Source organism: Neolamprologus brichardi, chromosome 5, assembly GCF_056152115.1.
Source record: "Neolamprologus brichardi isolate AB-2024 chromosome 5, ASM5615211v1, whole genome shotgun sequence".
NCBI lineage: Eukaryota > Metazoa > Chordata > Actinopteri > Cichliformes > Cichlidae > Neolamprologus > Neolamprologus brichardi.
The window spans coordinates 34,422,595-34,450,037 of record NC_142108.1 but is presented as its reverse complement, the minus strand read 5'-3'; the positions used below and the strand labels follow the sequence as shown (position 1 = coordinate 34,450,037).

The following is a 27,443-nucleotide window of genomic DNA, read 5'->3' as shown; positions in this document are numbered from 1 at the left end:
CTGTTTTTGCTAACCTGAGCCTCTTTAGCTGCTCTGCATTTACTAGCTCGTCTCTGATGGCGTCCGCCTGCTGTTTGCTGCTGAGCGCGTTGTCTGAAGCTGTTCTTCAGATGTTTTCGAAGCGTCTGAAACGACACTGTGAAAACGATACGACTGAAGCAGAATGTAAAGCGTGAGCCAGAAATTCGAAACAATGATTTAAAGAATCCGAGGAGCTCTGCGAAGCTGAGCGTTGACCCCCTTTTGACGTTTCACAGACACTTAATCCATCCAGAAGCAATCAGCCTCACTGCTTTCAATTTAAATGTGTTTCCTGTGGGTGCTGCTCATCCTCACATCGTCTTCAACAGTCTGCTTTTTAAAATGTTTTAGCAGAAATCTAATGGTGGTCGTTATGTTCCAAGAGTTCTTTGGAAGATCGTGCATCTCCATTAAACTCAGAGATTATCAGTCTTATCACTCCCCGATATTCAGTGATCAGCTCTAAATGTTAGTTAAAGCGCTGAGCAGCACGAGAGGCGGGTGCCTAAAAGTCACCAACGCTCTCCCAGCTCGATAACTGCTTCCAAACCTCCTCTACACTAAACATCAGCATAAAAACTGTGTCCCGGGAGCTTCCGAGCACATCCTGTATGTCAGTCTTATTTCTGATGGGAAAAAGCAAAGCTTCCTAAGGAGAAGTTGGTAACCAGAGCGTCAGCAAACATTCGAAAATATCTCAGCACACTTGGTTGCCCCCTGGTGATAACAGTTTTAGATCAATTCTGTAGTTTAAAGGAGCTTGCAAAGAAAAGCGTCTGGACATCTTTAAGTTGCTTGAAGACGTTTCACCTCCCCAGACGCCTTAACGCCCACTCACATCCTGGCCCATCTGACCTCAGGAATTTGCATGATAGGGTGGAGCCAGGTTTCACAATGAGCTCACCCGAAACCCTGGCTGATTGGGACCCACACCCAGTTTCACACCTTGGCTCAGGCGATTAGAGCAGCAGTCTCCAACCTTTTTTGCGCCACGGACCGGTTTATGCCCGACAATATTTTCATGGACCGGCCTTTAAGGTGTCGCGGATAAATACAACAAAATAAAACTAGTACCGGTACTGAAAAAGAGAAGATTTATTCATAACACACGTGAAAAGACCCAGGAAAACCAAGTAAATGATAAAAACGATAACAAAATAACGCTGAAAACTGATAAAAACCCTGAAAACTATACATTTCACACCTGAGCCTCAACTCTCGCGGCCCGGTACCAAACGACTCATGGTCCGGTACCGGTCCGAGGCCCAGGGGTTGGGGACCGCTGGATTAGAGGATCATCAGGGGGTCCTTTTGTCCCTCTGTGGGGGGAAACTCCCACTAGGTTTATATCTGGGACTCTCCACCATTTGACCTTAGAACTGAAGAAGCTTCTCAGATGAAGGTGAAACGTCTTCAAGTAACTTAAAGAAGTCCAGACGCTTTTCTTTGCAAGCTCCTTTGACTATCAATCAATCAAAATTTATTTATATAGCACATTCAAAAACAACAGTTTTGATCAAAGTGCTTCACAAATTACTACGATGACCTGGATGACTGAGAACCTTCACAGACAATTCTGTAGTTTCATTACCAAAAGTACTTTTAAACGGCCTCACAGTTTACACGTAGTTTACATCAACATGTGAAAGCACCCAGGTTCAGGCGTCCAGTGAAATCGATTCTTTAAAAAATGTGTCAAAGCAAATATGTGAAACTACCGGCTGTGGTGCGCTGCTTTAATGAACAGCTAAGAGAAACTAAAAATGGCTCTGATGATTAGCAGACATGAGATAGTTTAGTTGGTCCTGTAACTGCAAATGCAAAAGAATTCATAACCATCTCCAGCTGTGTCTCCCCTAAAAACAAAGCTGCTTCGAATAAACACGGCTCGCTGAAATTGTTTAGCTGAAAGCATCCAGTCTGTGCCAAAACACTAACATTTTGCTGTTGCGTTCAGGTGGATGAGGAGACCTCGCTGCGGCGTCCCAGATCATCCTCACACCAGCCGGCGGCAGAGGAACAAACGCTACGCGCTGACGGGACAGAAGTGGAGAGATAAAAGGATCTCGTACAGGTGTGCATACGTGACTTCATTTTCCATAATGAGCTCTAAGATGGCAGTAACTGAGCGCTCTGAGCTAACACAGCTATTAAAGAGGCCGACACATGTTAATGGGATCCTGAGTGAGCGTTTCTTTTTCTTAATTCTCTGTTTCCATCTTCATCCTCCTTCTTTCTCTCCCAGCCTGGGCTTAATGTAAATCAGCTGCGTCCCAGGGTACCCTGAACACATCACGTATCCATACATTACATCCACCCACATCTCTCCGTCTTTACTTCTTTGTGGACGTACAGTAAAACCCTCGGCTGTGTGATCCAACCAGCAGCTCGGCCGTGTAATGTGGGTCTAATGCAGATTAGAGCCGTCCCACGGGACTCTGAACGCATCCCAGCTCCTGCCCACTTTTCTTCTCTCCCGTCTCTCTCTTTGTCTCCTACTTTAGTTCTCTCTGCTTCTTGTTCCCCGACTGCGTCTCTCTCAAATTCAAATCCAGCTTCAGAGCCACGAATCAAACTGAAACAGTACTTGTGTGTTTTAGGGCTGCCACAAACGATTATTTTGATAGTCGACTAGTCACCGATTATTTTTGCGATTAGTCGACTAATCAGATCATCATCCATTGGACATAAAACGTACAGATTATTGCACCAGCAGAATCTGCTCTTATATAACTATCATTAGCTTACAGCTTTAAGTGTTTAAGGTATGTGCTAACTAAAAATAAAGACAAGATGATAGTTCATTAAAGTTTAATGACATTTGCAGATTGTTTCAATGGAGTTTAATCTGCTTGACGTTTATTCAGCTGTGTAAAAACTATAACTTTAATCTCAGCCAAACCGATTTACTCAGGAACAAATAAAATACTAAAAAAAGCCAAACAATAACATTTTTAAGTTATCTAAGTGACTTATATATCATGTTTAACCTGAGTAGCGAAAGACGGCGGTGGGTTTGAAGCCGGGAGTCCGGTGTTCTCACGGCTCTAGTGAGCCTAGCCCCCGGCTAGCTATCGAGCTAGTGGCTAACAGACGTCTCCGAAAACGTCGGAGCGCTTTTGAAAATATGTGGTGTCTTGATAAACTGAGCAGATATTTGAGGTTTACACAGCTACATTCTCGCCTGAAAATATGTTAAACGTTTATTTTGTGACCCAGAAAGAATAATAAGAGTAATATTAAAACTAACTAGCTGCCGCCATTGTTGGAAACTGGGCTGGGCCGCGCTATGAATTCTGGGACACAGTTTCTTCTTCTTCTTCGGGGTTTAACGGCAGCATCCTTGTACATGCAGTGCTGCCATCTTCTGTTTCAGTCCGTTATTACACTCTTAAATCCTACTACTTATTCCTGCGTCTTTTGGGATCTTACAAAGCTTCAAACGACGCGTTGACTATTAAATCAGTCGTAGACGATTTTAATAGTCGACATAATCGTGACAGCCCTAGTGTATTTTCACAGTTTCTTGGTAAAAATGACCGACACTAAGTAAACACTGCTGCCCTGAACGCCTCGTTTCCATTCTCAGTTTCTAGTTTCAGCTCTGAGGACCAAAAATCCTTTTTTAGGGAACTTTAACTGTTTGTGGCTGTTTTTAATAAACTGCCTCGTCGTAACTGTTAAAAGCAACATGTTCCTTATTGAATGGGGCTGTGGTTAGTTTGTATTTGTGTATTTATCAGGGGCCACGAGAGGAGAAGCACAGTGCCAGGATTAGCTTGTAGTGGAGGTCAGCAGCAGCCTCCTGATAGCTCCACCTTCATCCACCACGAGTTCCCTTTCGGTATCTCTTTGTAGAAATCCTTGTTTCTCTGTCTCTGTCATTTTCCAGCACCTCTGTGTGAATATTATTTATATCTCTGGTTGGTTTTGTCGTATCGTGTGTTCTCATTTCCTTCTGGTTAAATTCATCCTCTCTGCTTTTCTTCCTCTCGCTGAAATTTTCCACGTCTTTGTTTAATTCTGTTCTTCTCCTGCTTCAACATCTGAGATCAAATAGTTTCTTATTTAGATGTTTGAATCCCCTTTCAGCCTCCTCTTGCTTTTCCTCCACCCCCTTCTCTCCACACCATCCCACTCAGAGTTTTATAGGTCTAATGTAAATTATGCAGCTCCCACGAGACTCTGGGCCCATCCCAGTTCTGCTGCTTTACTGGGATCCACTCTACAGCGTTACATAAAACCCACAGCGTGCGATTGGCGCTATCTGGTTACCCCTTACTGCATCTGAGTCTCCTCGGGCCTCCTCGTGTTTCACCTGTTATCTGCTGTCGCATTCTCGCAGTGTTGTCTTCAGCTCGGCTGCCGTCGCTCGAGCCGTTTGGTCCAATCATTTCTAACTCGATTGTCCTTCTTCCGAGGCACCGGCCCATCTCCAGAGCCAGACCAGCCTCCTCCTCTTCCACTCACACTCTGTGATATGGAGCCAGTGTTTAGGCTGGTTGTGCTCCATCATTTACAGTCCATGCAGTATTCGTGTTCACCTGCCAAGCTGCGCTTCGGGCCACCTTACTGCCTCCAGGATCCTTTGCATGAATTATGGGCGTACCTTCTGGTTCACTGAAAGTGCAGGAGCTGAGCTTAATGCTTCATTAACTGGACTGCAGAGCGTTTCCCACACACAGAGTTACAGGATAGTTTCTCTGAAGGAGACAAAACTGCTCTTAAAATCTGTGTTGAGAAGAACTATGAAGAATCTAACGCTGGTTACAGGTCCGTCTCTTCCAGAGAGATTCTGGTTTGCAGCCCTTTGAATGTGAGAAATGAACTGAGCGGTTTCAGACTCATTTGTATTTATGCATTGATCTGAAGATGTCAGGCTGACTGAGCCACTGTAGCAGTAACTTTAGCTCAGATAAAACTGTAAGATGTTCCAAGCACTTAGTGAGATTTTACTCTTCATTGTAGCTAAAAAGGAAATGTTATTTATCCAGGGTCAAATCACAACAACAGTCACCTCAAGGTGCTTCATATTGTAAGGTCGACCCTACAATAATACATACAGAGAAAACCCAACAATCATATGACCCCCTATGAGCAGCACTTTGGCGACAGTGGGAAGGAAAAACTCCCTTTTAACAGGAAGAAACCTCCAGCAGAACCGGGCTCAGGGAGGGGCGGGGCCATCTGCTGTGATTGGTTGGGGTGAGAGAAGGAAGACAGGATAAAGACATGCTGTGGAAGAGAGACAGAGGTTAATAATAAACGCTAAAGGTTTAGATTTAAGGCGGTGAATCATCCAGAGGAGCTGCTTTTGGAAACTCAGCATACGTGTACATCTACACAACAACTCCAGAGAGTAGCAGCAGCTCCCACACAGTGTGCTCCTAACCTTATTTTGTTCTGTGTGAATCCAACACATACCTCACATGCTGCATCAAAACAATACGATCTGAAGGTGGTTGCCTTACCTGAGTGACAGCGATGAGCTCAGACAGGAGGATTTTTCTGCCTCTGCTCTGCATTAAGAGGAATTTCAGGGCTGCGTGTAATCGCACCCGCTGTTCGATACTGTAGCTGCAGGATTATGCAACTGTGCATCTCCAAGTGCAAATTTCCACTAAAGCCTCCGTGCAGGAGGTGGATATTAAGAAGAGTCGAGAAGGCTGGAAAGAAGAAGAAAATACAAGTGAAGGCCAAAGGAAGAATGATGTTTCCCCTTTTATGCCGATGCCTCTGCAGCTAAGCAAATTCATTAAAAGTCATTCAAAGGACAGAAACAAAAGAAGAGAATAACTGCATGTAGAGCTGCTCTGACTGAGCTCAGCGATGGATTGCAATCAGATAAAGATGTTAAAGCTCCTCTAAAGGATGAATCCCTTCAGTCGTGTAGAAATTTGTGTTCTTTGTGAAGCATTTCCATAAATTCTGATCCGTATATTAGTGAAGTATCCAGACAGCTGCTGAAACCTTTTCCATGAACTTTGATCCAGACGGTGAATTCCCAGATTCACGTGACTCTTCCCTGACATTTAACTTATTAAATAATTCAGAATTCAACATGTGGTCAGACGTTTGGTGTGATTTTGCATTATGGATTCTTTTCTCATTCTCTTGTGGTGCTTTGTTGGTTATTGTTATTATTATAACAAGAGATTCGTTCTTAGGTTTGTGTCTCGTGTTTAGTGTAGGTGTAGTTCTGCGTCTAGTCTGTTATTGTGTAATGGTTTCTTGTTTCCTGTTTTATTGTGAAAGTCCGTGTCTTATGTGAGTGTATTCAGTTTTGCCTTCTCTGGCTGTATCCCAATTCAGGGTCTGCAGCCTTAAAGGCCGCATTTTAAGGCCGATTATGTCACAGCGACGCGACGAAGGCTGTCCCAATTCAAAGGCTGCTCGAAATGCGGCCCTCAAATGCGTCCTTCATTTCCCTGAATTTTAAGGACGTGGCGGTGTAGACTTCGTGGCCCAACATATCCCAGAATGCATAGCGCAGCGGTGGGTGTGGATAATTTTGCCGAAAAAAAATGGCGGATGAGGGGCGCCCGAAGAGTAAACTTTAAGTAAGTACTGAATATTATGTCACTTATTTATGTGCGAATGTTTAATAACGAAGAACATTAAAACATTCCTGTTGGCCACATGTCGGCAAAGTCATGTGACATTAGTGACGTTTGTACTAACTTGGTTTTAAAGCCTTTACTTTAAAATATACACCGTTCAATAGCTGAGCTTAATCAGAGAATGATCAAAGCTCATGTAGAAACAAACAAATGAACAAAAGATTTTCTCCTTCATTTCTGTCAAACAAAGCTGTATGAAACGTTTCCAGCTGTTAGTATCATGGTTGCTAGGCAACCTGGGCAGCGCAACGGAGGCTAGACCGTCCCATTTCACAAGCCTCGCACTTCCGGCCTTAGCGGTCTTTAAGTACGCGGCCCTTGAGGATCGTTGAGGCTGCAGACCCTGAATTGGGATACAGCCCTTGTCTCGTCTCGTCAATCACTTCCAGCTGTGTTCCCCACCTGTGTGTAATCTCCGTGTCTTCTTTTGTTGTAGTCGCTGGTCCGTCTGCTTATCTCCTGTGAATCAGCTGTGTGTGCTTCAACCTTCATGTGCTTCCGCTCACCCTTGTTCGTGTTCATGTTTAGTAGTTTAGTTTTTCCCAGTATAGTTTAGCTTTAGTTCTGTTTGCCATCTTCTACTTGTGTCTTATTTTTATAATAAAACTCCTTCGCACCTCAACGAGTGCCTGCACTTGGACCCTCCTTTACTTTCCTCCACACGGCTCATCCAGTGTTGCCAACTCCTCAGTAAGGAAAATCGCTATTGGCTGTCCTAAAAGTCGCTAGAAGTCGCTAAATGACGTCATCACCTAATTTGCATAATTGGTCATGCTAATGTAATTGTAACCTACGTTGTTGGAGAGAGAAATAACATTGTGGAAGAGACATAAAGTGAGTAAAAAACGTCCTAAATGCAGTTAGAATTTATTTAGAACTACAAATTAAATTTATTTTAGCAATTATTGTTTTTTTAATGTCACAATTCCAACCCTGCTCCTTTATCCGGGCTTGGACCGGCAAAAGTGACCCGAAATAGGCACTCTGGTGGAGTTACTTTGTGTGTGTGTGTTTATAAGTAGTTTTAAACCTTGTGATCCACAAAACAGCATAAGAGTAAAAGAAGAACTGACTGCATTACAGCACCCGCTGCTTGTTGAGAGTAAAAGCGATATGCGCTTTCACGTCTTTTTTTCGTCTAGGGGGTCTGAAAACTCGCTAAATATAGCGACAAAGTCGCTAAGTTGGCAACACTGGGCTCATCCCTTTCACCGTGACATAAAATGTTTTGCAGCACATATTCATGCACCCTTCAGGATTTATCCTCCTCCTTTGCACCATCAGCAGGTAGATTATTATTAATTATTCTAAATGAAAATCATTTTTGTGCCTAATCTTCTCTTTGGTATTTGCAAATTGTGCTAAAGCTAAGCTAACTAGCTAAAATTATTTTTACCTCGTTCAGTAACTTAATGCTAATGCTAATGTTCGCCTACATCAGGGGTGTCAAACTCAAATACACAGTGGGCCAAAATTCAAAACTGGAACAAAGTCGCGGGCTAACATTAATATTTATTGAAAAATAAATCTTCCTCCAGATATAAGAATGAATATTTTCTTATGGACTCAAATAAGTTTTGCTGGAAAACTGAATATGGAACAAGCAAAGCTTAATACTAAACAATATATATATTAGCTGTATAATACCAGTAGGCCAGCTCTAATAGTAATTTGGTATGGCTTCGCGGGCCAAATGTAATTAGGCTGCGGGCCAAATTTGGCCCGCGGGCCAGAGTTTGACACCTATGGCCTACATCCTAAAAATGTTGTGGATGATGGAGGAAAGTATTGGCTGTAGGAGAGAAATATGTTAAGGATATGTTTAAAATAGAAGCTGTAAACACAGATGATAACAGAGTGGACATGCAGGACTATGCAGATGCCTCATTCCTTTATATCCTGCTGGTAAAACAGGAATGTCTATTTGGGAATAGTTGTCCAGGCATTCTGAGGGACATCCAAAGCTCTCCTTTGGGTGTTTCAGCTTCTGCTTCAGGAGTGAGGTTCGGGCTCTGTGGAGGCCAATCCATGCCTGACAGTGCGCCACTGTGTGTTTTATATAAAGCTATGCTTTTATGGCACAGGCCGTGTGTTTGGGATCATTGTCATGTTGAAAAATGAAGCTGGTGCCAATCAGATGTTTCCAGATGTTTCTGCATGGTGGATAAAAATCTGATGTTACGGTTCTGTGCACCACTGGCTGACAGGGCGCCCAAACCGTGAATGAGCCGTGAGAGAGCCTCCACCCTGTGGGAAGAAATTGCTAATTGTTAATTGCAAACTATAGTGACCTGTCAGCATTGTCGATTTGGGTTTTTCCCTTTTAAGGATTCAGTTTCCGATTCTCCAAAGAACTCCTGGAGTCATCTCCTCTGATTTCCTCTTTTTCTCGCCCATTACCTGAAATCTGTGCAGCACATTTCATTATCTAAATGCATTAAATGTGTGAGACTACAGTGTCTGCATATCCAACCGAGCGCTAGACGTGCATGTGTGTTTGTGTGTGTGTGTGTGTGTCAGACAACATACCATCTGTGTGTTTTGGCCACAGGTCATTTGGCCAGTTTCACTGCTGTAACGTTACACACCATTTACTCAAATCAGACAACTGCTACCTGGCTGTCTGACACACACACACACACACACACACACACACACACACACACACACACACACACACACACACACACACTAATCACCAGGCTTTAGGGTGGGAGTTAGATTTATAAATAAACTTCGTAGAGGATTTGCAGGCACAGTTATGAAATGCAGTAAAATCTCCTCAGACGGGCTTCTGTCCACTTCAAACAGATCTTATATGACGTTATCATGTTGTTGCACTAATAAAGCTGCAACTAATGATTATTTTTAATATTGATTAATCAACTGCACCTTTAAATGTTGGTCAAAAAACCCAAGAACCAAGAGAAACGAGATGTTTGCTCGTCATGTTTGGAGATTTCCTTGAAGAATTATTATTGAGTCATTAAAATGATTGATGATTGATCAGCTGATCGTTGATTCTCTTTCACGTGTTGCAAAGAGCAGCTCACTTTAGCTCCAGCACAACGATCCAGGTTGATCCTGTTTTGTTTTCTGATCTGGTTTCAGTGAAGATGAACTTTACGTAACTCGCGGTGAGCTGCTGTCACAGCCGTCACTGACCACACGATTCATTTCCTGTTATTTGACCTCATTTTGAATTCATTCTGAACACCAAACCAAAAAATGAAGAAGCACAAACTTTGCTATAATATAGGTTTATTAATGATGTTTCCAAATGATGTGATTCTGATGACATATTGCAGATGAGTTGTTTGAGTTTTCATACATTAACCTGATGGAGGAGGCCCCATCTGTGCAGGCTGCTGCGTACACGATAGCTGAACCAATTTCCTGAAGCTTATCAGGTGTGGGCTGCAGGGCAGGACGTACCTGTCCCCAGCCGTCGCCTCCTGTCACCACTCGCAGTTTGTTCTCAAGGTTTTTCAGGTTTGTTGGAGTTTAATTCTGGTCCTCAGTCTGGGTTATCTCTGTTTTGATCTCTATAGATTTCCTCAATCCTTTGAGTCTGTTTGCTGGTCCTTGGTGTTCCCTCTGGATCTCGTTGCCCTCCTGTTCCCCTGATTAGTCCATAGTCCAGTCTCCCCTTCAGTTTGGATTGTGCAGGTGTTTGTGTGTCCCTTGGGTTTCTATGATTTTATTAAATTTGGTGACATGTTAAATAATCTAAGTCAAGTTTTCCAGGCTTCTAGTTTTGTGTTTTTGTCTTTAATCTTCGGTTTCCTCCTGTGTGACCTTTGGGTGTGTTTTAGATCTTTTTGTCGTCCCCTCGCTGGATTTGTTTCACTCACTGATTACTTGTGTGCGACCTCTGCCTGGATAAAGGATTTGGATTTTACTGTCTGCCTCCAGTGCGTTCTCTTTCTCGTGTTCCTCACTCATAACCTTTTCAGCGTGGGTGGCCTGCTGGTTGGACACGCCCAAAACGTACCAACAAGGAGGTGTTTGGGTGCAGCCACAGCAGATACTGAAGCACTGAGGTGGATCCTGTCCATGTGAAATATGAAGCACAGCTTCAAGTTCCTCCTGAATCTAACGAGGCGCCCACACACCTGTGACAGGAAGGTCATTTCTGCTCCATCTTATTCTTTCAGTCACTACCCACAGATCGTGGTCATGGGTGGGCGTGGCAACGTACCTAGCTGGCAGCTAGCTGTACTACAGCCTCGCTGTCACAGCAAACCAGTCTGCACTCTCCCAGACGAAGACCCAGAGATACCTGAACTCGTCCACTTGAGGTAGCAACTAATTGTGAATCCAAAGAATTACCGCCCCATGAAGCTCCACCCTAACGTGGTGTATGGTTCTGACTAGGGATGCACCGATACCGATACTGGTATCGGGTATCGGTGCCGATACTGTAAAATGTGTGTGTACTCATACTCGTAAAAGTTAACCGATACCATGAACCAATACCAACTTATTTCATTAATCAGAGGGTGGCTTGTCATTTCTGTTGTAGTTTTTTAGATTGGCCACTAGGGGGCCAATTATTATTTTATTTATTATTTATTTTATAATTTTTTATATTTTATTATTTATTTAATAATAATTATTTTGTTTGTTTGTTTACAATATGGACACTCTGCAATAATTTAAAAGTTTATTTTATTCTCAAACCTAATTTGTATTTATTTTATTCCAAACAGAAGTGTTTATTTATTATTCTGAAAGCTCGAGACAGTGACAATAGTTCAGTGATATTTTGTTAAATTACAATGTGGAGACTCTGCAATAATTTAACAGAAGTGCTTATTTTTCACTTGAAATTTTTTTGTGGTCATTTTTATTAAGATTTTATTTTTTATCGGCAGAGAATAAAATAAAACCTGTCTTCCAATTCATTGCATTTGTGTGTGTGTGTGTGTGTGTGTGTGTGGTAGAAGTATCGTTTTTTGTACTCTGTATCGGCAAGTACTCAGATCCAAGTATCGGTATCATATCGGTTTGAAAAAATTGGTATCGTTGCATCCCTAGTTTTGTCCCAAGCAGCTACGTTGCTGAGGGCATCTTTCCCCTGGTTGGATCTCCCAAGGTATTTAGGCCTTGGAGAGGGAACAGGGATTCATGACGACTCCCCATCGTGGAGTCAGGATTCAGGTGGAAGCCCATCACTGTAGCTGCTCTCTGCAGCCTGTGTTTATGGAATAGATGGGGGTCAAAGGGCATCAGTCCAGTTTTGAGGGGCTTGTTTGGTTTGAGGGACATGCCAGCGAAGCACCACAGCATGACTCATGACCAGCTGCATTCAGCGGTGAAATAAACTCGTTTTTGGCGTCTCATCGAGTCTCGATCTGCATCTGCGTCTTCTACATCGCTCGAGACGTTTTTTTATTCGCTCCATCACAGCTCACAACAACTTTTAATCCATTTTCAGGGACTACCTGTAAAGTGCTATAAACATTTCTATTTCTTTGCCAGCTGGACTTATTTTTCTCACATCAGGAAGCTGCTGTGCTCATGAATGAATGTGGAGTTGCAGTAACTGTGTAAATGTGCTGATATTTATTTCCATAATGCGTGTTTCTGGTCGGGAACAAAGCCTTTGCTCCCCCGTCGAGAGACAGATTGTGTGAAAAGAACTCAGCCGCCTGCTTTGCTGTTTTTTCCTCGCTCTCCCTCTCCTGTCCTGGCTTTTCTTTTCCATCCTCCACCCTCTCTGCCAATTACTCCCATCTGTCCTCGCTCCCTCGCGCCTCGACTCGCTCTCCTGTCTCCTCCGACACGGTTGGAAGGTGACAGCGAAGGTTTAAAAGGCTGCTTTTAAAGATGCTACATGAAAGTGTTTCCAGTGACAGTGAAGTGAGTGATAAAACATGTAATGATATACCTCCCATCCTCTCTTGCAGCAGCAGCTATGGGTGGCACATCGTCTCCTGCAATTACTCTATAATGACCTTTCTGCCTCGCTCGTCTCTTCCAGCCGAACACGCATCAGCCGTGCTGCTCGTTGACTCACACTGAATCCCAATCCGCTGATTTTACTAAAGCGTGCACAGGTCTGGATCTTTGCATCAACAAAGACACTTTTTATTGTCGTTGTTGTTTTAGCCGATGCTTCCTTGCACACGTCGCGTGTGCGCGCAGGTTTTACAGGCAACACAATCATCACAGCTGCATTCACTGACCTCTGCTCACCTCACAGTGAATGTGGGAACGCTGTTTATTTGACTGTGGCGTCTTTTTCTGTCTCGCAGCATATCCAACTTCACCCCCAAAGTTGGAGAGAAGGACACCCAGAGAGCGATTCGACAAGCCTTCAATGTGTGGCAGGCCGTCACTCCGCTCTCCTTCCAGGTGAGACGTCCAGATGAGTCATACAGGTTGAAAGCTGGAACGTATGTAGCGCCCAATCACAACAGTCGCCTCGAGGCACTTAATGCTGTAAGAAGACGACTCAAAAAAAGTCAAAGCGTCTTTATTTGTCTTCCTCGGGAGAAATTTGCTTTGGACAGAGAGGTTACATCGCACACACACCGCACTCCTCCGTATAACCTTTAAAAAACGCTAAATATTACATCGATTAATAGGTAGTTTTTTATTATTCTAAACCAGTTCATTAATCATCTCGATACAATACAGTACAATAACAGAGAAAACCCAACATCAGACGACCCCTTGTGCACGAGCACTTGGCAACAGTGGGAAAGAAAAACTCCTTTAACCCTTTAAGACCTACCATAGAACCAAGTCCACCAGAGCTTATATTATATGTTTACATGCTGTGGAGCCATTTTGGGGAGCATTTCAAGTTGCTATACATCAATACAACCATTATAGCCCAGATTTTAATAATATATATGCATTAAGTGCATAGTAATTACATACATTGCAAAAAAGTGCAATAAACTACAAAAAAATTGAAAATCGTTTTTGTTTTTTTAACATATATTTCTAGTTAGAGAAATTTAAGAGGCTTATCCCTCAAAACTGTAAATACAAAAAAGTTGCACAAAATAGTTTCCCACCACAGGAAATTTATTTTGAGTGTCTTCATAGTTTTATTTTTGAAATACACCAATTTTTATACACTGCAGGAAAAACGAAAATAAATATTATAATGCAAATTTGCAAAAAAGCAGCATATGCATCAAAATAAACTATTTCCAGCAGTGCAATATGAGTCCTAAGCATCCCAGAAACCACACAGAAAGTCATAAAGTCAAAGATAACTTTTAAAAACACCAGTATAGGCTCATGAGGCCCTGATGGTAAAAAACTACATTTCCGCAAAATGACGTCACTTCCGGTTTCGGGCAGGTCATGGCGGACATGCGATAGTTCGTGCTGATGGATGTAGGAAGTGTTACAAACAGCTGATCGGATCGGCAAAGTGTGTTTCTGGAATATTATGTTTTTGTTGCTGCAAGCGCTTTTTATGCAGTTTTTGCAAAGCTATAAGTGGAAGGAAACTGTGACCGAGGACAAGCTGATGGCATAAGATGGAAGTACAACTCCTCCGGTTTCATATGCAAAAAAAATTATTGCGCTAGCTTACGTGGTTGCAGAGCTACCGGGATTTAAAAATAGTTACGCAAAACGGAGCGTGCTGCTCTGACCGGTTTTAAAGGGTTAACAGGAAGAAACCTTCAGAAGAACCAGGCGTCCGTCTGCTAACCAGTCGGTGGTGACGGGAGGAAGACGGGACAAAAGATACACTGTGGAAGAGACACAATGACTAATAATGACTAATGATTAAATGCAGAGAGGTGTACATGGTGAGTGAAGAAGAAACACCCAGTGCATCATGGTAATCCCCGGCAGCCTACGTCTATTGCAGCATAACTAAGGGAGGATTCAGGGTCACCTGGTCCAGCCCTAACTATATGCTTTAGCAAAAAGGAAAGTTTGAAGCCTAATCTTGAAAGAAGAGATAGTGTCACCACAGACAGACACAATAACATACAGGTGAAACAAGAGCTGCTATTATGACTATTTCCATCAATCGATAGAGTGGTGGTTTCATCTTTCTCCAGCGCACAAGGAGCAGAAGATCCTTCGACGCTGTAATAAACAGAAGAGCTTCGTAGGGCTTTGGTTTGCGCCCTTCAGCAGTGTCGTGATCGAGTGATCGAGCTGTTCTAGCTGCAATCAGTGAATAACCTGTGATATTTATAATCTGCGTTGCTCACTGTGGAGTCATGGCTGGGTATAAAAACATGTACCTGTAGGTAGCTTTAGTCCAGCTGCTGAAAACAGCTGTGCAGCTGAAACAGATGTGCAGAAATCCTGTTTATCAGCCCAGAAGACGTTTCAGTGAAGGAAGATGTCTTTAAACACGGACGGCTGATTCCCGCGTATGTTGTTAAAAGAGTAAACCTCTGATTACAGTCACAGTATTTGTTGTTGTACAGTAGAAGTCAGGCCGTCGTTTCTGAGGAAGCCTGAACGAGTGAAACTCGCAGTATTTTTAACCTTCTGAAATATTGATTCCTTGTTTGTTCCTCTGATCCCGCTCAGGAGGTGCCGTACTCGGAGATCAAGAACGAGGGCAAAGAGGCTGACATCATGATCTTCTTCGCCTCTGGTTTCCACGGTGACAGCTCCCCGTTCGACGGAGAGGGGGGCTTCCTGGCCCACGCTTACTTCCCCGGCGCCGGCATCGGAGGAGACACGCACTTTGACTCCGATGAGCCCTGGACGCTTGGCAACGCCAACCACGACGGTTAGCCGAGTCTTTGTCTCTTTGACCTTGCTGCCGATTGCGCTGAAACATGCTGAGCGATGGTTATGAAACACCAGCTAATGGATTCAATTATCATTTATTTTCTTCACTAACTTTTGCAAATTAAATTCCTCGAATGCGAAGATGTCCTCAGTCGCTGGCGCCGTATCTCTCAGCGCCGCTCTGTTTAGTCACTGGATGAAAAGTGGAGGCGAAAACACCCTTCACTTTGTAGTTTTCTTCTTCTTCTTCTATCTCACTTTGACAAATGACTTGTGCCAGATTCCCTCTGCTTGAATAACTAACGTGTTGACAGAGAGAGAGCGAGACGCGGGGAGGGCGCGCTGATAGAGCGGGAGAAGGAATCTGGTTTGAAAGATTAGCACAAACGAGAATTAGCTCTGACAGAGAAGCTCTGAGTCTGCGTTCCCACATTACAGCCCGAGTTTCTTTTTTTCTATTCCAGGCTGAAATAAGCATCCAAGGACACGTCCACACTTTCATTTTAATGAAGACTTTTATTCAGACGCGCGTATAAACATAGCAAACCACTGATTCTCCTCCTGCAGGCGCCGTTTCTGCAGACAGCAGGGGTCCGAACATCAAACGATTAAACATAAAGAATAGATGGGAGGCGGCTGTGGCTCAGGTGGAAGAGCGGATCAATTGCGAGGTTTGTGGTTTGATCCTCAGCTCGACCTGTTTATAAGATATTGATCCAGAACAGCTGCCCCTGATGCACGAAACAGCTAAACAAACCAAGTCTATTTAAATGTTTTAGAAGCTGTCCAGCATTCAAAGAAAATGGCTTTTTACTTTATCTTAGATTACAGTGTTATAGCATGTGGCATTACCCACAGACTGCATATGAAAGATGGGTTATTGTGGGGGTGTTGGCATTATCTGCTCAGGTTCCCTAACTCGATTAGTTTCACAGTGAAATTAGCATTTTGTATCAGGCTGAAAACTTATTTCTGAGGTAAGTTTGGACATTTTTACATGGAAGTCTGTGGAAACTGACACTCAGGAGCCGTCAGCCTCAACTGGACATTAGAGAAACTGCTCGGATTCAGTTGAGCCTGCACTGAAATCGTATCATATATCTTTAAATTCAGAAAAACATCAAAGAAACTCTAAAGTGCACCAAAGGAAATAAACTCAGACAAAGAAACAAAATGAGTTCGAAGAGATACAAAATGATCCAATCGAGATATAAAACGAACGTTAAGAGACAGAAAAGATTTTTGTGCCTTTTTAACATCATAACTATAAAGATGTAATTAAAGAAAAGCCATAAAGAGATTAGAAAGAGATCAGAGATGTTAATGTGACTGCGTCCTCGTGCAACACATTCATCCCTAAATGTGCCCAGATGGTGAGGCCAGCTCCTTGTATGGTCTTTGCTGTCACTGTGCTGATGGCTAATTAAGAACCTTGAATAAAAGCTTTGAGACGCCGGCTTCATTTTTAATCCCCGGAGTTTGATTTCTACCCAAACTGTGTTATTTCCCGAACCTCAACCAAGGAGGTGCTTAAACTTAAAGCGAGTGAAGAAGAAAAGCGTCTTACAAGTAAGACGTCAGCGTTTTAACCCTTTAAGACCTACCATAGAACCAAGGCCGCCAGAGCTTATATTATATGTTTACATGCTGTGGAGCCATTTTTGGGAGCATTTCAAGTTGCTATACATCAATACAACCATTATAGCCCAGATTTTAATAATATGTCTGCATTAAGTGCATAGTAATTACATAAATTGCAAAAAAGTGCAATAAACTACAAAAAAATTGAAAATCGTTTTTGTTTTTTTAACATATATTTCTAGTTAGAGAAATTTAAGAGGCTTATCCCTCAAAACTGTAAATACAAAAAAGTTGCACAAAATAGTTTCCCACCACAGGAAATTTATTTTAAGTGTCTTCATAGTTTTATTTTTGAAATACACCAATTTTTATACACTGCAGGAAAAACGAAAATAAATATTATAATGCAAATTTGCAAAAAAGCAGCATATGCATCAAAATAAACTATTTCCAGCAGTGCAATATGAGTCCTAAGCATCCCAGAAACCACACAGAAAGTCAGAAAGTCAAAGATAACTTTTAAAAACACCAGTATAGGCTCATGAGGCCCTGATGGTAAAAAAAACTACATTTCTGCAAAATGACGTCACTTCCGGTTTCGGCAGGTCATGGTGGACATGCGATAGTTCACGCTGATGGACGTAGGAAGTGTTACAAACAGCTGATCGGATCGGCAAAGCGTGTTTCTGGAATATTATGTTTTTGCTGCTGCAAGTGCTTTTTATGCAGTTTTTGCAAAACTATATGTGGAAGGAAACTGTGACCGAGGACAAGCTGATGGCATAAGATGTAAGTACAACTCCTCCGGTTTCATATGCAAAAAAAATTATTGCGCTAGCTCACGTGGTTGCAGAGCTACCGGGATTTAAAAATAGTTACGCAAAACGGAGCGTGCCCACTCTGACCGGCTTTAAAGGGTTAAAGAGAGGTTGGACATTTGATTGTTTTTGTTGTGTTTTTAAATGAATGAATGCAGTAGTTAGACAAAATTAATATGAAACTGATAGCTTCTACCCCTCAAAACTTAACCAGATTCACCTAAACACTGACTGTTTAACTGTGGCAACTAAACTATTGTAACAACGTTGGCTTTTATGTGTAACAGTGCTTCAATGATCAGTTTCAAACCTGTGATGGAGGCAGAGAGCAGTCGAGGCGGCCGTGAAAAAGCACCAGTTTGTCAGGACGAACAGGTTTTTACATAAAATGGTAAAATTATTGATTAATCGCTGAATCTTCTCTCAGCATGTGTCTGTGTGGTCACAGGTCCTCTCTGCACGTCCTCAAAAAGCCTCTTTATCTCTAAAATCCCTCCACACACACACACACACACACACACACACACACACACACACACACACACACACACGCAGTAATTGAAAGATTAGAGTCGAGATAGTGAGACGGGGAAGTTCTCAGACTCTGTGAAAACTAATTCACGGTATCAGCTTCAGAAGGACGTTGGGAGGACGAACGGACCTCATTTTCACCTGGGCTTAAAACCTGACGAGGGACGGCCTCCATTATTAACCTGCTGACTCCTACAGGACAGAGCTGAGGGCACGAGTTCCCACGAAGAGGCGGGAGGAAAACTTTATGAATGAAGCGTTACCTGTAACTACATGTATTTATAAAGTGTAAAGGATTCAGATGCACACTTTTATTCCCTGATCTTTCTTTGCTCTTTTCTGGTTTCAGTTGCTAAAAGTTGTTTGTAGCTGTTGTTGTAAATCCCACAGACTGTCTGTGAATCTGCTTTTCAGACAGCAGCAGCGGCCTGAAGGAGCCGACCTGTGAGGCACACAGGTGTTTACACCTGCAATAACTTTAATATATTTAATGAGGCCCTGAGAAATCTTTGCCTTAGTTACAGGCGCACCATCGTGAGTGGGTGTGTGACGTGTCCACAGGACATTTTTACAGCTGAAAAAATGTTTTATGCTCTGTTAAAAAACTGCAACCAGATCAGTTTTACAGTCATATCGGATTTTTTTTATTCTTAACTTACTTATAAAAGCAAAATTGCACAGATTTAATTGTTCCTGTCACATTTTTAACTTTTACTTTTTTATCTTTTCTACAGTACAAAAACTTCTAGATTCATATTTTAATTTGAAGACATCAAACTGTGTCCCTTCTTTGAATTTTCACTGATGATGCCGACAGATAAAGAGTCATTTCTGGGCACATCACACCCTGAGCATGTGCGGCTGCCCTGAGCGTTGCTGGACGAGGATTTGGGGCAAAACCACTTATTTACAGTTTTTTCATCAGAAGCTGTTGAATAAATTACATTTTTGAGAGATATTTGCAGACAGTTGAGATGAGCATATAGAAAAGTCCGGTTCTTCTTGATTGTGTGCACGGCTGATTGTGTGCACGGCTGATTGTGTGCACGGCTGATTGTGTGCACGGCTGGTGTTCTTGGCTCTTTGGCTGGTTTCTCCCGTTCTGTATCCCATATTAGAAAATGATTCTGACACAGAAGGAATCTCAACTAGAAGATGATGCTGTCGTCAAATGGAGGCAAACATAAGGTCTTTCAGACATAAGACCTTCTGTCACGGCTGCGCTGGCAGACCGTGGGGATGGACGACCCAAACGCAGGACTCTTGTGATGAACAGTGCGTTTTATTTACAGTGGAGAAAATAACAAGAACAATTAATCCCGATGAGCTCCCTCTTCCTCCCGTGTCTCTCTGCACTCCCCGTGCGTGCTGCCCTTTTTTGCTCCACGCTCCTCCTGCAGGAAACAGAGGCAGCCGTCAAACACTTACTCCTGCAGGCATACACAACCAGCACGACGCTACACTTAGACACGCACTCACTTGGACTTTAACTCAACAATCCAGGGTCGAGGAGCGCTCAGCTACTCCTGTGTAGCTCCCCCGACAATCCTGATCAGCTGCAGGTGTGTGAGGTCCTTATGTGTGGCCACACCCACCAGGCCTGAAGGTGGCCGTCACGGCCGCGCGCACACACCTGCCTATACATACACAAGCATGGAAACAGGACAGCAGCACAGTGCTGAAAAGACACAATATAATACGAGTCCACAACTGCTCGTGGACCCTGGTTCGCTCAGACCCAGGTCCCTGACACTTTCATACGCTGTCAGTTGATTAAACATCCACCTATCCCACGTGGTGATATGAGCATTCAGCATTTACCCAGAATGCACTTTTTCCCCCAGAGCTTTCAGCTGTGAATGATCAGAAACAGATCAAACGTTCAGCGTACCAATGCCTGCTTCTGTTCCTCTACAGCAGGGGTGTCCAACTCCAGGCCTCGAGGGCCGGTGTCCTGCAGTTTTTAATGATCCATCACAGCTGATTCAAACGGCTAAATGACCTCCTCAACATGTCTGCAGTTCTCCAGAGGCCTGGTGATGAACTAATCATGTGATTCAGGTGTGTAGACCCAGAGATCTAAAACCTGCAGGACACCGGCCCTCGAGGCCTGGAGTTAGACACCCCTGTTCTATATCATAGACATTAAACTGGTACAGGTTATTGAAACTGGGGTATATCCTGTGATACTGGTGCTCAAAGCTGGTCACAGAAAAGTCATTCTGAAGAAGAAAAGCAGACTTTTTCTTTAGACTCTTGGTGCATTAAAAATGAGTTTGAATTGAAAAGCGTAGCTTAACGTTATTCAGCCCTGAAAATCTCATGTGGACATCTCTGCTTTTTTACGATGGCTCAGAACAGACGGGAAAAATGAGGTGAAAAGAACTTTGAGGTTCTGTAACTGTAACAGTTTCTCCTGCATGAAGCTAAAACGTTACATTGTTTCATTGAATATATAAAGGTAAATAAAAAGTCTGATTCTGAGAGGGTACAGCGGCTCTCTCTGCTTTCAAAGCTTAACCAACGCAACAGTTAATGTTTCTGTCTCGAGTCGAGGGGAGGACATGTTCTTCTATTTTTACGATTTACAGACTTGATTATATGGGCGATGACTCGAGGGTTAGATAAATCTGTCCTCTCCTAATTGTAAGACTATTTCAAAAAGGACATTATTTCTAGACAGAAGTTGGGAACGTTGATAAATTGTGTTTTTATGAAAAATGTGCAGTGTGTTAATGATTCTTGGCGGGTAATATTGATCGCTGGTATAAGATGAACTCATTTCGACGGGTTCCAGTTGAACAAAGCAGGCTCTGTGGACACGTCAGACTGGGACTACTTGAGAAACAGGTTTCATCACAGACATATCAAACATCGTCTTTATCACAGGCGAACAGACGACTGCAGGGGCAAGCGTGATAGAAGAAGTCGTTATCGTCACCGCGGGAAGGCAGACCGACCACGAGGGGACAGGCAGAGAAATGGAGAGCGACCGCGGGGGGATTCCCTCAAGCCGTTGTACATGAAGTGTACGTCTTGTGCTCTGAAATCGTCTTAATCTTTCCTGCAAAGTGAAAGAAAGAGAGGGGAGATGAAAGCTGCTGGAGGGATGCGGGAGGAGGAGGAGGATGAAAAGGAAAGCAGTGGTGAAAGAGGGGGAGATAAAAAAAGAGGGAGAGCAGGAGAGGGATGAAAGAAACTGCAGCACACAAGGACAGAAGAGCCAGAGTCTGTGAAGGTGTGAGAAAGTGAATAAAAGAACACAGTACAGAGTAACGGCAGCAGGAGGGCATGAATATTAAGCCAATATTGTAACAACCTTACTCTTTAGCCACACCAAGGTTATTATCGTTAACGAAAACTAGAAGTGAAAAAACATTGTCGTTAACGGAAATAAAAATAAAAACAAAAAAAGGAAAACTAACTAAAACTGGAATGTGAATGAATAAAATTAACTGAATTTATAGCAAAAATGTGTTTAGTTTTCATTGATGTGTGCGTGTCATACAATAGTCAAGGGTGAAAATGAAGTTTAGTTTCCAGATTTTTTTCTTGCTGTGTCTCATTATGCCAGCAGGTGGCAGCACGTTAGTCGAGTCGTCTGTGTCGCTGCTCCGTCCACGCGCAGAATCATGTCAGGAAAAGTCGGGAGCCAGAGTCCAATTTGGGATTACTTTGAATATGACTGTGTTTTAGATAAAGCAAGTGTCTTGTAGTGGAAAGAGACAAATTATGAGGGACATTTCTAAAGGGAAAAAAATCCCACAAACCTTAAAGTGCACTTGAAAAGCTCACACAAGAAGGCTAACCTAGCTTAGCTTGAGAAGGTAAGGGAGCACACTCAACCCTCATCCCCAGAAAACAGAAGCTAACCCCAGGCAAGGCAGCGTGATGCATCCCGAGACAACAGGACAGGGATATCTACACAACTGTGTGAGTCAATTACCTTCAAAAAGTTTATCAATTCACTTGAACCAACATTACGAACACCCAGTGCTGCGAATAGTCTCATTGGGGCCAAGATATACATTTTATAGTTGCCTGGTATCAATGGTTGTTCATCTGCCTTTATTTATTTATTTAAAGAACCCATAGGTGGGAATGTGAGTTGTCTGTCTCTGCGTGTTAGCCCTGCGACAGACAGGCGACCTGTCCAGGGTGCAGTATGGTAGCTGGAATAGCAACATACCCAAGGATGAGCAGAATGACTGATATGATGAAACTGGGATTTTGTTACACTTAATTATTGCAAACACAACTAAAACTATAACTGAAACTAATCAAAACTAAACTGAAGCTAAGGATTTTCAAAAAAATAAAAACTAAACTAAACTAGCAAACAATTGGTAAAAACTAATTAAAACTGATATAAAATTGAAAATCTGAAGTCAAAACTAAATAAAAATAAAAACTAATGAAAATTGTAAAACTATTAAAACCCTGAGCCACACGTACTTCTTAAACCTGGGTGCAAAAATTAAAGCATTCATGCAGTGTTCACATTTCTCACTGGAACATAAAATAGTCAAATTTGTATCTCACTGTTTTGTACGTTTCTATGCAGATGATGTAGTTCTGTATTTCACTGCCCATTCTGCTCAGCAGGCCACAGCAAACATGCAATGTTCCTTTAATCCAGTGGTTCTCAAACTTTTTACACCATTCCCCACATGGCAGGAAGAAATATTTTCATTTTCTAAACGAAACAATGACAGAAAAGCCGAGCTGCAACTTTATTTCAATAATAAACTACGGTGGCCCTTCAAGGCCAAACGGATTGCAACTTCAGAAAACACCAGCAATAAGAAAAACACAACGGAAATAGGAAAAAACAGATTTCCCAAAGCACAAGGGAAGTGTTTCTGGGGAGACAATAACCCGATGGACCAGTTGTAGGAACCAAAATATGCTAAGAATTGCGCTGAGAGACACTTAAAAGAAGTGGAGGATCTATCGGTTTTGTGAGGTAAGTGTGTTAGCCTAACTATTAGCCTATCACACTTACCTAGCATGTTTTGGTTCCTGCAACTGGTCCGTCGGGTTATTGTCTCCCCAGAAACACTTCCCCTGTGCTTTTGGAAATCTGTTTTGGGGCGCAAGTCCACCTGTCAGAACTCCACACACTTTGAGAACCACTGCTTTAATCACAGGTCTAGCACTTGTATAAAGATGGACTCAGTTTTGGAGAAAGCCGGGAACTGTCCTTCTGGAATTATCCTCTCAGCCCCACGAGTTGCTGACTCTGACTATGGCTTCACTGATTTTCATGATAAAAATATTTTCATTTCACTTTCATGTTGCGCGACTTTCCTGCACTAATCTGATGCACCGTACAGCTTTATGGACGTCTGAGTTGATGCAACCATCGCATTGTTTGTCTTGACCTACATGCGGCGTGTTTCCTGGGCATTGAATAAGTTAGCTCTCTGACTTCTTGCACTAAATCGAATTTCAAACCAGGGATAATGTCTGGGCACGTCGTCATCATTAGCGAGCCACTTCACTCGCTTTCGAGTCGTGATCGTGTTTCTGTCAGAGAAATGTGTCCCCACATAAATTAATTCTTCTCATTCTTGATCGTGACTTTTCTGTCGGTCTGTCAGAAATAGCACGTGTTGGTCCTTCCAGCTAAAATCTGTGAATACGTCGCTGAATGTGTCCTCAGCCACGTCTGGGTTTTCTTTAGAAAATGCTGCACGTTTTCTAATTGAGATTCAGGGTTTGTTTTTGGGAAACGCTGTAATGGCTGCCAGAGGTGGACGGGGTCTATAATGCTGTGCTGCTGTTAGTGCAAGTTTGTGTAGAACCACTGGATTCAGTTAAACACAGCAACTTGCCAGGAAATAAAAAAATATATAACTGGACCCTGTTAAACTTCAACAAGAAACACTGACATCACTTCAGTTGTAGAGAAAGCCCTTTACCTGTTACTGACTCTAAAATGACTAGTTTTAAACTTTAGGTGACATGCTGGTGAGTGTATAGGTCAGTAAAAATCATTTCTCCTGAACAGAACAAACGAGACAGGAAACAATGAGTCGAATTGGAAGAGACCTCAGAAAGAGGAACTGAAAATGAATAAAAGGATTGACACAAACGGTCGTCGGCGTCTGCTCATTTCCATCTCCATTAGTCTGTAAGTCAGGCGCAGGCCACCGAGGCTATAATCTTCAAACAGACTGGCCTCGGTAAAGGAAAAAAGATAATTATGTTGTGTAATTTGGTTCAAACGGAGTCAAACCAATTACAAAGCTGAGGGAAAGTATTAATTTGAGCTCTGCATTCAGACAGTAAGAAGTCATTAAACACATGACAGCAGCTCTGGATCTCTGCTCAGAGTCTGGCTGTAATAAAAACCCCACATGAATACACGACGTCCGGGAAAACAAGACCTTCTGTTCTCCTTCGTACTTTTACTTTTGATAATTGTGATAAGAGCACACGTAACAGCGTGAACTGTAGAACTGGAGCTGTTATTCTGGCTGCTATCAGGTGCTTTAATTGGAAAATAGAAACCATTGAATTTAATTAAACTATTGAAAAGTCTGTTTTTTCCACAACCTCATCTTGTGCTTCGATCACATCCTTCAGTTTTTTCAAAAGACTTCCTGGACCTCAGGTACTTAATCTGAATAAAATCCTGTTTATTTATGTCTGCATATGTGAGCTCTGATGAATTGTTGAGCAGACTTTGTGAGGATGCACCACACCTGGTTCTGCTGTGGTGCATAAACTGTTCTACGTGACTCTCAGAAATAAAGACGACCATAAAACTGCACAAAATGGCCAAAAGCGACACAACTAACGATAACTAAGAAGTCCAAAACAACTACCCAGGTGTGAAACGGCCACATAATGACTAATTAGCACCTGACTCATGAAAAGCAGTTACATAGAAAATGTGTAAGAGGAGAGTCAGGAGGACAACACGGCTGTAAAAGTGACCTCAAAGAGGCAAACAACAAAGGGAATAAAAAAGGCCAAAAACAGACTGAAATGACCAACAGTGACACAAACTGACAATTATGACTAAAAGATACTAAATAAATATACACAATGGGACAAATTAAAAAAGCAGAGTTTTGATCTACTCACATAAGGTTTCTGACATGTCGCGGAGCATTAATTGTGCGCATGAACATGGGTTGTTTTCACATTTTCATCTCACTGTAACTAGTTTATATGCAGATGATTCACTGCTGTATTTTACTGCCCATTGTGCCACAGCAAACATGCAGCGTTCCTGTCATCACAGGAGCATTAATGAAACAGCCTGACTGCGGAGCATCTCCACTCTGATAGCTTCCTGCTCCAAATTCAACATGTTTGCTTGTTCTCCAGTGTATTTTAGTCTCGAAAGCAGCCGTACATTATTTATACATTTGCAGATTATGAATTTAAAGTCGCTTTCTGTGAGACTGTGAACTCTGTGAATTTTGCAGGCAAACAGTACGGCGCGCTCTGAAGTAATCCCCGTCAAGCAGCAGCCTTTGAAGAAGTGGACTTTAGAAACAGGAGCTTTGGATTCACCAGCCTGACAGTCGCTTCCATTCGCCGCCAATTCTGCTTTTGATGTGAGATTCATATTACACAGCTGATGAGTCAACACATCACAGGCTAACTTTAGCTCACTTTGCCGGCGCCTTTGACGCCGTCTTTGGTCTTTGCTGTTTACACTGGGGAGGCTTTGTTCCGATTCAGACAGGAGGGAGATGTTGAGGCTTTCTCAGTAAACTGATTTTCTTTTAATGAACCGGCAGCGACGGCCTGCAGGCAGCACAGAGATGCTCCTGTTTTCTGTTTTATCACCTGATTTCTGAAATAAGCTTTTAAGGCGCCGTGAGTGATGTTGAAAGCGATGCTGCTTCTCTGCTTTGCGTTCTCTAATCTCATAATTTTTTCCTCCTCCTCCTCTTCATCGCCTCTCGCTCCTCTCCCCTCTAATCCTCTTCCTCTCTTTCCAGGTAACGATTTGTTCCTGGTGGCGGTGCACGAGTTGGGGCACGCGTTGGGTTTGGAGCACTCCAATGATCCCAGTGCCATCATGGCTCCTTTCTACCAGTACATGGACACGCACAACTTCAAGCTGCCGCTGGACGACCTGCAGGGCATTCAGAAGATCTACGGTGAGCTCTCGGGTTTAGTTCTGTGTAGGCTGTAGCTCGGGAGGTGGAGCAGATCGTCTACTAATCGGAAGGTTGGTGGTTTGATTCCTGGCTCTCCTTGAGCGAGATACTGACCGCCAAGTTTGTGTCAATGTCAGCAAGAAGGTCCATAAGAAACGGTGCTTGAGTGAATGGGTTTAAGTCAGTCATTTGTTTAAAGAAACATCGTTAGTTTTGGGTTTTTGTCCTTTTAGTTGAAGAACAAAAGATTTTCAGTCACTTCTTTATTTCAGCTTTTCAGACGATTCAACAAACATTGACGTCAGTTTTGTCTCCAAGTGTGAGAAACAAGTAAAAACCCCCAAATATCCATCCAGGTTTGATTTTAGCTAATTCCCTTTTTTAATAGCACATAGTAGTGATGTGCGAATCATGAACGAATCGTTCAATACTCGAGAATCACTTTACTGACTCATGAATCATGATTCACAAGCCCAACTGACTCACTGACTCATCCCTGTTGCTGTTAGCAGCAATATATCTAGCTTATAATTAAAATTGTGGAGAAAAACACAACATCCAGTATCGTAACAAAAAAATTTCTGCTCTGAACTGGAAAAAACCCTGAGTAGAAGCTCACATCAAGAAAATAGCTCCTCGGTTCACAGTAGCATCGCTCTGCTAACAGGCTAACAGCTAACATGCTAACAGCACATTTGAGCTACTCACCCCCTCCCTCCTGGCTCACAGCTTCTTCTTCTTCTTGGTTGGCAACCAATGTTAAGGCGCATTACCGCCCCCTGGCTCACAGCTCAGTGGACATTTAGATGAGAAAATATATATTTGACACATTTAAGGAAAATATTAATAAAATAAAAAATTAAAATAAAATAAATGTTTATTAAGCAATTTTGATAGTTAATTGCTTAATTTTAGAAATGCTCTATAAAATAGTTGTTTTCTTTTAGAATCATTCATCTTAGCAGTAGGATTTACATGAAAAGAGAAACAGATTAAGTTTGAGTGAAAATGTGCAT

General features: G+C 42.6%; 1 protein-coding gene across 1 annotated transcript in view; it reads left to right on the top strand.

Annotated features, from left to right (window-relative positions):
* The window catches only part of mmp24 (matrix metallopeptidase 24), an 88,945-nt gene that overhangs the window by 38,801 nt on the left and 22,701 nt on the right, over positions 1-27,443 (top strand). The window contains exons 3-6 of the mRNA XM_087841132.1: positions 1,979-2,095; positions 12,902-13,001; positions 15,165-15,369; positions 26,266-26,427. Of these exons, the coding sequence (XP_087697258.1) occupies positions 1,979-2,095; positions 12,902-13,001; positions 15,165-15,369; positions 26,266-26,427 (584 nt within the window). The remainder of the gene's footprint in view (positions 1-1,978; positions 2,096-12,901; positions 13,002-15,164; positions 15,370-26,265; positions 26,428-27,443) is intronic.